The sequence below is a fragment of the Prionailurus viverrinus genome, chromosome B3 (genome assembly GCF_022837055.1).
Source record: "Prionailurus viverrinus isolate Anna chromosome B3, UM_Priviv_1.0, whole genome shotgun sequence".
Lineage (NCBI taxonomy): Eukaryota > Metazoa > Chordata > Mammalia > Carnivora > Felidae > Prionailurus > Prionailurus viverrinus.
This window is the reverse complement of record NC_062566.1, coordinates 82,425,651-82,439,587: the sequence shown is the minus strand read 5'-3', so window position 1 is coordinate 82,439,587 and position 13,937 is coordinate 82,425,651. Positions and strand designations below refer to the sequence as shown.

The 13,937-nt window shown below is 35.4% G+C and overlaps 1 protein-coding gene across 9 annotated transcripts in view; it reads right to left on the bottom strand.

The window, feature by feature from the left end:
* The window catches only part of TTC6 (tetratricopeptide repeat domain 6), a 220,081-nt gene that overhangs the window by 76,936 nt on the left and 129,208 nt on the right, over positions 1 to 13,937 (bottom strand). For all 9 annotated transcript variants that reach the window (XR_007153077.1, XR_007153078.1, XM_047863339.1 and 6 more), the window contains 2 exons: positions 6,966 to 7,055; positions 4,555 to 4,629 (listed from right to left, as the gene is read on the bottom strand). Coding sequence is in view for 7 of the 9 variants with exons in the window: in XM_047863339.1 (XP_047719295.1) it covers positions 4,555 to 4,629; positions 6,966 to 7,055 (165 nt within the window). In the remaining 2 variants the exon portion in view is untranslated. The remainder of the gene's footprint in view (positions 1 to 4,554; positions 4,630 to 6,965; positions 7,056 to 13,937) is intronic.

Here is a 13,937-nt window from a genome sequence, read left to right as displayed (position 1 = left end):
GTACTAGAGCACAGAAAATAAACCAGGAATTTTCTTTGGTTGTTTTAGTTCTTTTGTTTTTATTTTTCAATAATTGTTTTTTTTTTAATTTTTTTTTATTTGTCTTTTTTTTTATTTGTCTTGTTTTTATTTTTGCCCCTTTGGGTTTTTTTCTTTTTTTTAAAACATTTATTTATTTTTGAGAGACAAAGAGAGACAAAGCACGAGCAGGGGAGGGACAGAGAGAGAGGGAGACACAGAATCTGAAGCAGGCTCCAGGCTCTGAGCTGTCAGCACAGAGCTGGATGCAGGACTCAAAACAACGAACCTTGAACCTTGAGATCATGACCTGAGCTGAAGTTGGATGCTTAACCAGCTGAGCCACCTAGGTGCCCCATTTTGGTTTTTTTTTCTTTTCTTTTTTCTTCTTTTCCTTTCTTCCTTTTTTTCCTTTCTTTTCTCTTTTCTTTTTTCCTTTTTTATTTTACTTTTATTTTATTATTATTTTCTTCTCTCTGTAAAAAGCCACGGTTTAAAAGAGCAACTAGCATTTACAGCCACAGCTCCAACCAGACAGCAAAAGTCGCCAAGCACACAGTCTGCACAGGGGACACCATATACAAGAGCTACCATTCCTTCAAGTTTAGGAGGAGTAGCTATTCCACCTAGAAACAAATCCAGAAAGTCAAGAAAATGGGGAAACAGAAATATGCTCCAGAAGAAAGAACAAGAAAAGAACTCAGAAAAATAACTAAATGAAAAAGAGATAAGCAATATGCCTGATAAAGAATTTAAATTAATAATCAAAGTACTCACTGGGATGGACCAAAGAGTGAAGAACTCAGTGAAACATTCAATAAAGAGATAGAAAATATATATATAAAAAAATAACCAATCAGGACTGAAGGCTACAAGAACAGAAATAAAAAACATACTAGAGGGAATCAACAGTAGATGAGAGGATGTCGAAGAACGTAACAGTGACCTGGAAGGCAGGGTAATAAAAAGCACACAAGCTGAACAGTAAAATGAGAAAAGAATTTTTTAAAATGAGGATACATTAAGGGATCTCTTAGATAACCTCAAGTGGGCAAACATTTGCATTATAGTGGTCCCAGAAGAAAAAGAGAAGGAGAAAAACATACAAAACTTATTTGAAGAAATAATAACTGAAAAGTCCCCCAACCTAGGGAAAGAAATAGACTTCCAAGTCCAAGAAGCACAGAGTTCCAAACAAGATGAACCCAAGGAGGTCCATACCACAGCACATAATAATTAAAATGTCAAAGGTTAGGGGTGTCAGTCAGTTAAGCATCTGACTTTGGCTCAGGTCATGATCTCACAGTTCAAGAGTTCAAACCCCAGTCAGGCTCTGTGCTGACAGCAAAGAGCTTAGAGCCTTCTTCAGGTTCTGTGTCTCCCTCACTCTCTGCCCCTCTTCTGCTGTTCTCTTTCTCTCAAAAATAAATAAACATTAAAAAAATTTTTCTAAATAATAATAAAATGTCAAAGGTTAAAGATAAAGAGAAGATAAAAGCAGCAAGAAGAAACAAAAAGTTTACCTGTAAGAAAAAAACCTATAAGGCTTTCAGGTGATTATTCAGCAGAAACTTTGCAGGTCTGAAGGGAGTAGCATAATATATTCAAAGTGCTGAAAGTAAAAACCTACAACCAAGAATACTCTACACCAACAAAGTTATCATTCAGATTTAAAGGAAAGATAAAGATTTTCCTAGACAAAAGATAAAGGAGTTTGTGACCACTAAACCATCCTTACAAGAAATGTTAAAGGGATTTAAGTGGAAAACAAATGGCCACAGTTAGACATAAGAAAATTATTAATAAAAAGATGTAAACTATGACAACATATATATAAAATGTAGAGGAGGGAGTAAAAAGGGACAAGTGAAGGGGAAAAGAAAAAGAAAGCATTGTTTTTTCTTTTTCTTTTTTTTTTTTGAATGTGTTTGAACTTAAATAACCATCAAATTTATATAGACTACTATGTACTTTGGATGTTACATATGAACCCCATGGTAACTGCAAACCCAAAACCTATGATAGATACACAAAAAATAAAGAGGTAGAATGGCTATTATAAAAAAGACAGGAGATATCGAGTGTTGGTAAAGCTATAGGGAAAAGGGAACCCTTGTCCACTATTGATAAGAATGTAAATTTGTGCAGCCACTAGGGAAACAGTATGGAGGTTGCTCAGAAAATTAAAAATAGAACTACCATATGCTCCAATCCCACTTCTGGGCATATATCCAAAGGAAATGAAATCAGGACCTTGAAGAGCTATCTTCACTCCCTTATTCCTTGCAGCATTAGTAACAATAGCCAAGATATAGAAACAACCTAGGGGCCCATCAATGGAATAATGGATAAGAAAATGTGATGTATATATATTTGCATATATATAATGGGATATTATTCAGCCTTAAAAAAGGAACTTCAGGATGCTTGGGTGGCTCAGTCAGTTGTGTCCAACTCTTGATTTCAGCTCAGGTCATGATCTTATGGTTTGTGGGATCGTGCCCCACATTGGGCTCTGTGCTGACAATGTGGAGCCTGCTTGGGATTCTTTCTCTCCCTCTCTCTCTGTCCCTCCCTCTCCCCCTCTCAAAATAAATAAATAAACTTTTTTAAAAAAAGGGAAATTCTGCCATTTGCAACAACACGGATGAACCTTGAGGGCATTATGCTAAGTAAACTAAATAAATAAGTCAGACAGAGAAAGATAAATACTGTATAATCTCACTTATACATGGAATCTTAAAAACAACAACAACTCAGAGATACAGAAAAGAGATTGCTGGTTGCCAGAGGCAAGGATTGGGTGATGGATGAAATGGGTGATGATGGTCAAAGGGTACAAAATTCCATTATAAAATAAATAAATCCTGGGGATGTAATACAGCATAGTTACTGGGGTTAAAATACTGTATTGTATATTTACAAGCTGAATTTTTTTTTTTTTAATTGGGAGCACCTGGGTGGCTCAGTCAGTTGAGCATCTGACTTCAGCTCAGGTCATGATCTCACAGTTTGCGGATTCAAGCCCTGCATTGGGCTCTATGCAGACAGCTTAGAGCCTGGAGCCTGCTTTGGATTCTGTGTCTCCCTCTCTCTCTGCCCATCCCCTGCTTGCACTCTGTCTCCCTCTCTCTTTCTCAAAATAATAAATAAACATTAAAAAAATGTTTAAGTTGCTAAGAGTAGATCTTAAAAAATGTAAAAAATGTATCACTGTGTTAACTAGACTTGATGTGGTGATCATTTTGCAATACATACTGTTATTGAATTACAATGCTATATACTTGAAACTAATATAATGTTATATGTCGATTATATGCCAATAAAGAAATCCTAAGGATAGTGTGATTGTACAGAGATATAAACAGAGGAATCAAAAGGTCAGTAAGAAAAGAGAATGTCAGGGCCGCCTGGGTGGCTCAGTTGGTTAAGCATCCGACCTCGGCTCAGGTCATGATCTTGCGGTATGTGAGTTCAAGCCCCGCATCGGACTCTATGCTGACTGCTCAGAGCCTGGAGCCTGTTTCAGATTCTGTGTCTCCCTCTCTGTCTGACCCTCACCCGTTCATGCTCTGTCTCTCTCTGTCTCAAAAATAAAAATAAACGTTAAAAAAATTTTTTTAAAAAGAAAAGAGAATGTCAGAAATGACATAGGAAGCAGGCTAATGTTATGCAAGTTAAAAGCAAGTTATAAGCAAGTAACATGGAGCGTCAAGAAAGATTTCTAAGATTTCAGACAAAAAAACAGAAGCTGAAGCTAGATGTCAATGCCACTGAGGGTAAGCACCAGCCACTCTAGGGGCACCGGGGTGGCTGAGTCAGGTAAGCATCCAATTCTTGGTTTTAGCTCAGGTCATGATCCCCCAGGTTGTGAGATCAAGCTCCGCCGTGGGTTCTGCGTGGGCAGCATGGAGCCTGCTTGGGATTCTCACTCTCCCTCTCTCTCTGCCCTCCCCCAATTGTGCTTTCTCTCTCTCTCAAAATAAATAAACTAAAAAAAAAACCAAAAAAACAAAAACCCAGCCACTCCAAAAGGCCTGTGCATTCTTCGTGCAGAGGAAAGTACATTGCATTTAGTAAGAGGCGGTGTGGGTTTAACTTCTAGCTCTGCCATTTATCACTTTCTGACCTTTGTTTTTTTCACACATAAAATAAGGATAATATCTGTCTCACCTTCCTTCTTTCAGGATATTGTGAAGCTTGAGACCAGACTGGACTAGTGCTCATGAAAATGCTTTAAAACTGTGAGCCCAGTGCAAATGTAGGTCAATATTATAATGGCTTGACTTATATCAAGTAAAGTCAAATTATGAACATGAGATACTTCCAAAAGCTGTTGAAAACCTTAAATTGGCACCACCAACCACAATTTTACAGGGGCTTCCAAATACGCACTCAAATCCAAACTTTTAATCAATTCTGAATGAATCAACTCACTATACTATTTCAGGAAAGCAAACAAAAAAGCATCAATAGTGATTATTACTAGAAATATAAGCATTTCTTTTGAATAATAAAAACCAAAAATTATCATACCTTTAATTGAGGAAATGGTGTGCTGAAACATTTTTGGATACTTTCAAATGATGCAGATTTTTTTAGGAAAAGAAACTGAAATAATCAAATGACAAATATGCATTGACTATAGACACTATTTGGTAAAGTACAATATCATATGACAATTGACTAATTATAAATGCTTAGGTAAATTAATTAAATGCAGAAATGCTAATTAAAATACACATTCTGACTGACTTTGAAGTCACTGATTTCACAGAGAGGAACAGAACTGAAAATCCATCAGTTAATTTAGAGAAGTGTATAAATAATGGAAACTCTTATTTTTTTAAATTCAACGATACAACAAATACTTACCAAAGCTTTCTGGTTGGTGCAAGGGGCACAAGTGTGTATAAATGTGCCGTAAATATGCTGAGCCATTGATCCCCTCGGCACTGAGGCTGCACTAGTAGGACCTGAAGCAGCTACTGCCCCCTGAACAGTCACCTCTTATCATGAGCAACCTCAACCTTTTACTCCACAGGAGCATACAAATACCATCACTTACTATGAGAGCTATTATATTGTAAGAGTTGGGAAATACTACTATACTAGATAGTGTAGAAAGTACAAAAAAAAAAATGACATGTTCCATATCCTCAACCAATGTAATGGTAGAAACAGAAAGAAAAGAAAACTGTAATCCAAAGCAGCTGTGGCCCTGACTTCAGATGGTATGAATGAATCTGGTGTAAAGAGAACACAAGATAGGCAGAGTCAGTTCTGAAGGGGACGGGACCTGGATATACTGGCGGGAAGAGGTAGTGCGGGCTGGCCTGTGAAAGGTGGCAACATTCCCATAGACTGAGCTGGAGTTGAGACTATCCCAGGCCAAGGGAACAGCCTAAACAAGCACAGAGAATGCAGCAGGGGCATGGGGGAGTCACCAAGGACTCTGGTGCAGGCAGACCACATAAAAGCAGAAACATAATGGGAGGTAAGCTAGAAAGTCTGGTTGAGGCCAGGTTATGAGCCTTAATGAAGCACTCTGACTTTATTTGTTAGGTGGAGTTACTCAGTTTGAGACATGAGTGACATAATCCTACTTGTTTTAAGAATATAGCAGGTGGAGCACCTGGGTGGCTCAGTCGGTCAAGTGTCCATCTTTAGCTCGGGTCATGATCTCATGGTTCATTGGTTCAAGTCCCGCTGTTGGGCTCTGTGCTGACAGCTCGGAGCCTGGAGCCTGCTACAGATTCTGTGTCTCCCTTTCTCTCTGCCCCTCCCCTGCTCATGCTCTGTATATCTCCCTCTCAAAAATAAATACACATGTAAAAATTAAAAAAAGAAAGAATAAAGTAGAAGGCAGTAGGAGGATGGAGGAAGAAGCAGCTACTAAAACTGGGAATAGCTGACAGGCAGGTGTACATAGTGCTACTAAAATAGTCTAGAAAGTGCACGTGGCACTCCAAACTAGAAGGTGACGTTCATTGGTTCAATTATTCTTTATGTGATGGTCACTGCTCTAGGTGATATGGATAAAAGAGTGAAGAAGAGTGCTATGACCCCAGGCTGGTGAGGAATAAAATGATCAAACATACATATGGACAAATATTTAGTAAGTGCTATAAGGAAAATAGCAAAAAAGTGATCTATATTAACATATCCCCTCCAAAAAAAAAAAAAAAAGAAGTATTACCTAACTGTATGGGGGATAAAGGAGGAGTCATAGACATATCTTTAACCTAGTTAACTGACCAGAATAGGATTTGATTTGTCCCAAGGCACCAAGACTTTCCACTATGTGCCATTCAGCATCCCAAGATATCATCAAGGGGAGCAGAGGGCTGAAGGCACTAATGAAAGAAAAATAAAACTGTGTCTTGTTTGTCCCCCATAAAGTGCAGGACATTTATTAAACCAGTTATGTATAGTTTATACCTTTCTTCTTTTCTTAGTTTCTCTCATTGTCTCTTTTCTGTCCAATTATGTATATTATTTAATTAGTTTACTTGTATACACTACAGTGATAACAAAGCCATAAGCATGAGTCTAATCACCATTTAGAGAATTCAGTTTTACTGTTTCATGGCCATAACCAATGCCCCCATTTGGTCAAAACATTCACAAACATGTTTCTTTAATCATTTAAGACCTAGGCAAGAAGTGATAAATGAGTGTAAGACCGGAAATTTTCAAAGTTTTAAGAAAATTCATAGCAGACATTCTGCTATTGATCAGTAAATAACATATTCTGAGTGTCACAAAGACAACACATTTGAAAAAGAAAGTGTGTCCTCAGCAAAGACACCAGTAATGAGTGTTCTGAGGCATTTCCCAGACTAAGGAAGCACCAACAAATAATTTCCAAAACTACTAGAAATTATAGCTGAGCTGTAGACAGATAAAGCAACCAACCCACAATTTAAAATAAAAATCACACATACCCTAGAACTTCTGCTATGCCGATTTAAAGCGACACTTTCCTTGCTTTCAGATGAAAATTTCTCAATTAAAATTTTGCTTGCTTGAACACTCTGTTATAAAAAGATAACAGTTTTAAGTTATATAGTGGAGTACTTTAAAAAGCCTTTGATTACTGTTATGTCATAATACAACATTATTACCAAATGTATGGAAAAGGTAGAAGTACAAAAAACGTTTACCACAGACATATTAGAAGTCCAGCTACAGCCATAATATTTGGCCAAAACCCACAATTTGGCTTCTGTGTTGGCCATTGGCCAAATAGATTCTTTTACTTTACTTCTGGCCGTACTAATCTCAGGAGCAATCAATGATACTGTGATCCCATAGGTTAGCAATGAATCTATTTAATATGCCAATATCAGAATTGTGAATAAGACATATTATTTGGATTTACTGTCAATATATGACTATTCTCTGTCAGCTATAAGTAAGCATTCTAAATTTTTATTGGAATGGAAAGCTCCTTAAATGCTTTACAATTCAAACTCTTTCCACCAACTAAGTTATATATGTATACTTATTGTTGTAAGGGTAAATTATTATTAAGTGTGTTATTCTTCTATATTATAATCAGTGATTTGGATATATAGAAACAACTAGAAGATCTAAGTTTGACAGCCTGGTGTAGTCATGATGAGTTAAGTCATACTGCTACTTTGCTGAAATTTTTAGGTCTCAAACAATTAACATTTCAAAATCAAACGATATGTATTCAATAGGAAATTAAGCTTTTAAAAGTACCAGGAAATTATCACTGAGAATGGAACAGATATGGAGAAGGCTATGGGTAATTTAGGAACTACCAGCATTGATTTTTATTTATCTTCTAGTGTATTTTTATAACACAGCTATAGCACAGTATAAGCTAAGAGAATTACTAAACATAGCAGAAGGCTACCTGGGGTCACCATTACTCTTCAAAGACAAACTACATGATATACAAGGAACTATTGGAACTATTTTGTCATATGCTTACACAAAATATGATGGAATAGCAGCTATTATATATTTAAGAAAATTCTTTTAACAATAACAAAAGACAAAAACTGTAATACTGTATTTTACAGATATCAAAACAGCAAAACTTACTAATAATAAATGGTTGCTTTTTAAAAAGAGAACATGGTTCATATATTGGAACCTGACAAGATATTGGCCAAACCAATGTGTCTTGAGAGAGCAAGTATTGCTTATATGATACCTGATGTAACTCCAGAGTTATTGCTCTACTCCAGAGGTATTGCTAAAACTTGTATGCATCCAATAATAGCTAGGAGGCAGATAGAAATGGAAACAGTTTTGCTATCTGAAAAGTCAATTATGACTCTGCTTCTAATTATGGCAGGCTAGGTAATGCTGCTGGGGAAAACTAAGAAAGCTACTTGTAGTATGAAAAACACAATCTTCAAAGCATCAAAAAGCTAAAATGATGATGAACAGATACTGGGCCAAAATCTAAGAAAAGGCAAGAACCTGGAAAAGTAAGCCCAGTATTCAAGATGCTTTTGTTATGATACTTGCCAAAGCAGCTGCAAGTCTGAGTTACAGATTGACGAATTCTTGGGGCAAGGGTGATAGAAATTGAAGCCCAGAACTTACCTAAGTTATGGAACTTGATTTATTTATAGATTATTTATTTATTTATACACAAATGTAATACACTGTATAATATTGTACATATACAAAATATACAAGTATCCAAGGCTACAGGAGATGCTACATGCTCAGATTTAAAGTGAAAAGAAGCAAGGGTGCCCGGCGGGCTCAGTCAGTAGAGAATGTGACTCTTGATCTCAGGGTCCTGAGTTCAAACCTCACATTGGGCATGGAGCCTACTAAAATAAAATAAAATAAAATAAAATAAAATAAAATAAAATGAAAGTTTTAAACCTCTTTTTTTAAAAAAGAATGGTAGTAAGTAACCTTTCTGTAGACTTTCAGCCTCAGTTCCATCACAAGGGTGTTCAAAGAAATTCAAGCCTCAACTTTAGACTAAAACTATTTCTGAGGGCTAACTTCTGACAAGAAGTTTCTCTGGAGAAAAGAAATGCCATTGTTAGTCCAAACGTTTCCTAAAAATAACGTTTTAAATACAATAATAAACACTTAAAGATAGGTACACAAAGAAATAAAACACTAGAACATAACAGATTTGGGAAAAAAATAAATATTCTAAAAAGAAAAACACAAAACCAAATTTAAAAATACAGTAAACAAGTTTAACAGTATCTTAGACACAACTGAAGAAAGAATTTATGAACTTGAACTATAAGATAGACCAGAAGGGAAATTACCCAGAATCCAGCATGAAGAAGAAAAAAAAAAAAAAAAGCTAATACGTATGATTAAAATCCCAGAAAATGAAAGAAAGAATGGACAGAGGCAACATTTGAAGAAGTCATAACTAAAAATTCTCCATAGTTGATGAAAGACATCAAAGTATGCATTCAAAAATCCCAGAGATTCCAAAGCATAAATAAAAAGAAATCTGCCCCTAGACACACCATATTGAAAATAGGGGGAAAAAAAGAGAAAAACTTAAAAGTAGTCACTTTGGGAGGAAGCAAGGAGTTGATCATCCTCAAAAAATTCACATTTAAGACCCATTGCTCAACAGCAATAGTGGATGCCAGAAAATAGTAGAACATCATTAGTGTACTAAAAGAATATATCTGCAAAATACATCATACCCAAGTATAATCTCTCTCAAGAATGAGCTAATATAAAGACATTTGGAACAAAGAAAAAACAAGATTTTCACCAACTATGGAACTCCCACTTGCCTTAAAGCAAATTCTAAAGGATATATTTTAGGCAAAAGGTAGAATGATGCCAGACAGAAAGATCTGAGATACTAGAGAGAGAGAAAAAAAAGAAAGGAAGAAAGAAAGAAAGAAAGAAAGAAAGAAAGAAAGAAAGAAAAGAAAAGGAAAGAAAAGAAAAGAAAAAAAGAAAAGAAAAAAGAAAAGGAGAGATAATTATATTTTATAAAATATTAATAACAATGTTTTGAGGGTTTTAGAAGATAAATATCTAATAATATATCAAAGTGAAAACATACTAAGTCAAAAGGGGGTAAATGGAATTGAAAGGTTTTAAAGTCACTGAATTTTCCTGGAAGAGTATAAAGAGTATAAAGGTATTGATCAACATCAGATTTTGATAAGTTAAAGATGTCTATCGAGGGAAATCACCATAAGAATAAGAAACAGTACACATACTTCCAAAATAGGGATGATAAAACACAATTTTTTGAAATAGAAAAAGTAAAAATAAAACCAGAATATATTATATCTAGACCACTGACTTTTTAAAAAAAATTTAACAACAAAAAGATAAATTTAGGAAAAGGAATAAAAGAAGAAATAAAGCCAGAGTCAATAAAAAACACAAAGTATATGGTAGGATAAAACAAAAAATATCAGTGATCATAATATATATATATAAACATGTTAAATACACCTTTAAAAAGTAGGGCACACAGACCTTTGTATCTAAATACCATTTCCCATTCAAAGGAACAAGGATTCTTTGAACAAAGGTCTGATTCCAGTTGCGATGTATGGAAAGTGTCCTAGGCCATCTTTTTGTGTCAGAAAGTCCTCCTGGATCCTTTTTCTTCTAGTCATTGGTGTGAACAACCACCAGCACTGATTTGCTTTTGGACCACCTTTCTAACAGGTTACTCCATCATCACCAGTTTTAACCAGTCCTGGTTACAAACCAATCTTGCTACAATTCTTACTTCTGTTCCAACAATTCTGCCTACTCTCAATTCCTTCTATTCACATTTTCTAAATACAAAGACAGAAAAATACATGCCCCTCCTTTATAAACACAGAGTTTGTGTTTGTACTCATTACAGTATATTGCAGTAATATTACATAGTATTCCTATTACCCCCCAGCTGTGTTAGTTCAGTTAGAAGCAGATACGACCAGTGGAAGACACAGAGAGAGGGAGCAGTAAGAAGCCTTCAGACCATGATGCAGTCTGACACCTGTGAAAGAGGAAGAGAGAGGAAGGAGTGAGTAGCAAGAGCCTCAGATCACAGAGCAGTTCTGAGCCAGGCAGATGGAAAGTTCTGGAACCAACGCTTCCTGTGAAAACAACCCTCCATCAAGCAGGAACGGGGTCAACACTAGCAAACCCCTTGTGTTCAGCCACTGGCTAGGAGCAGCCCAGAGGAAAAACGGCCTTGGTGCAAATGCCCTGATAGATCTACAGGACAGCAGCTGGAGGCTGGCGGTCATGTATGCTTATGTCAATGGATTCTCTTGAAGGAGATGTAAGCATCACATTTTCATGGATTCCATGCCTATTTTTGCAAATTAATATTTACCAATATTTTACATTAAGGCAATCTTTTGTATCCTTTATGTTATGAACTTTCTTGTTTTAGCTCATCACATATTTCCCCCCCAAATATTATCTTCTGAAATAAATTAAAAGTTTAGACTACACTTAAGGAAATGCAAATATACACATCAATCTTCCAAGATTTAAATATACATATACTTTGGGAATTCCAAATAGAAAAATTTACAAAGATATATGTGCAAGTGTGGTTTGTAGGGAAGGGGTTGTCTTTGTTTTGGTTTTTGGTTTTTGTGTTTTGTTTTTGTTTTTGCTTTTGTTTTTTTGATGCAGCCTCAGCTGAGATCCTCACTCAAACAACATGACAGATCTTGAGCCAGAACCTTCCAGTTAGGCCAGAAACAGTGGATTCCAGACCCTCAGAAACTGTGTGAGATAGTAATAGTTTGTCGTTTTAAGCTGCTACATTTTGGGATAATTTGATCTGCAGCAATGGATAATTAATATGCCCTTCTAAACTGGGTTAGTAGCTATCAGCACCAGAAAGAGGTAAGGAAAAGGGTAAGGGAACAAATGGGAAAGGAGGGATATTTTTTTGAATGAAGACATAATTAGTACCTTTCTCTTTGGGTTCATAGGAAGGTCAAATGAAATAATACAGGAGAGGTGCCTGGCACAGTGTCTGGCTCATAGTTAAATACTCAATAAATGAGAATCAACAGAAGCATGTTTTAAGCAAAATAATCAAGATGAAGAATATAAATTATGTGATTCCACACAATGAAAAACATTAATTTGCATATATTTGCATTACATAAATGAAAATGAACGTGTTTGAAAGGATACACACAATGTAGTTTATAATTGTTAACTTCAGAGAGAAGAGATCCAGGAAAGAACAGCATTCAAGGTGGGGAGTGACCTTTTTGCCATACACAGCTGTATCATTTGACTTTTTTCTGCACAAAATTATTCACCCACTATCATGCAAGTTCTTAAATAATTTTAATTGGCCTTGTTACTCAGAACAGCAAAAAACAATAATATTGCTAAAGGAAACAATGGTGGTTTAACAACAAAAAAAAACAAGATAGAAGATTTTTAAAAGACAGAAACCACAGAGTAACAACAATAATAATACCAGTAAGACCAAATTAACCATATGCTACTTACGTGGTTCGTCTGAAACAAAGCAAAAATTTAAAAAAATAAAAAAACAACAACAAGGATTAAAATGAAAATACTCCTGAATACAAACAGAAAAGAACACGGGGATGGCCATATTACAGTAGAATTCCAGCATTAAAAAAGCCAAAGTAGACCATTTACAATTGATGAGACAGAATTCATAAGAAAGGTAAAACATTGCTAAATTCATAATAAAGATAAAATAGCTTCTAATTGCAAAAAGTAAATAAAAACTACTGGTAACACATGAAGAAATAGATTAAAACAACTGCACTAAAAAATCCTCAAGAGTGTTTTTTAAAACAAGTAAAAGAAATATGCCACAGAAGAATGGACTAATATAACAATATAACAACTATATCTATTGTTAACTGAGCACTGACTTTTCATTAGGCAGTATGCTACAACCTCTCATTAAATTCTCAGAACACCCACTTTACATACAAAAAAAAAACAAAAAAACAAAACAAAAAAACAAAAACGAGACTTGTGGAAACTAAAGATTATCCAGGAAGTGAGTGGGATTCAAATCCAAGATGGATTGAAAAGCCTGTGCTCTGCTAGTGCTGCCACAAAATGGTCACAACTTAGAATACCATTGAATTAATAGACAATATTGGGATATGTAGGATACCACCAAGCAAATACCAATAAATTCCAAGACACTGATATTCTAAAGAATATATTTTGGGGCGCCTGGGTGGCGCAGTCGGTTAAGTGTCCGACTTCAGCCAGGTCACGATCTCGCTGTCGGTGAGTTCGAGCCCCGCGTCGGGCTCTGGGCTGATGGCTCAGAGCCTGGAGCCTGTTTCCGATTCTGTGTCTCCCTCTCTCTCTGCCCCTCCCCCGTTCATGCTCTGTCTCTCTCTGTCCCAAAAATAAAAATAAACGTTGAAAAAAAAATTTTTTAAAAAAGAATATATTTTACTATGTTAATAAGGATAAAGAATAAAATTAAAATGATGCCAAGTCAGAACAGTTCTAAAAACACTTTCCCACATAAGTCATGTATCAAAAACATAATGAAAATGGCAATACAAATTATTTAGAAAATAAATGAACACACTATAAATAAAAATTTATGAAATGAGATCAAAATCTTACATAGAAGAAAATTCATGAAGTACTTATACTACTTAAAAGGAAGAAAGATAAAGATATTCATTCAATTGTAAATCAACACGATTTACACGATTCAACAAGAAATTAAAAAAATGCCCAAATAGAAATGTCAACCTTCTATAGAAAGCAGGAAGCCAACAATCAAAAAATTTTCAAAAATAGAAGTATATGAAGAATATACTTCTGAATATAAAAATTCAGAGTGGCAAAAATTGAATTAATATGGAAGCGTTTTCAGTCAAAGGTGATAGGTTGAACTTATTTTTCTGACTTACAGGCCAGAAAAATCTAACAGCTAGGGG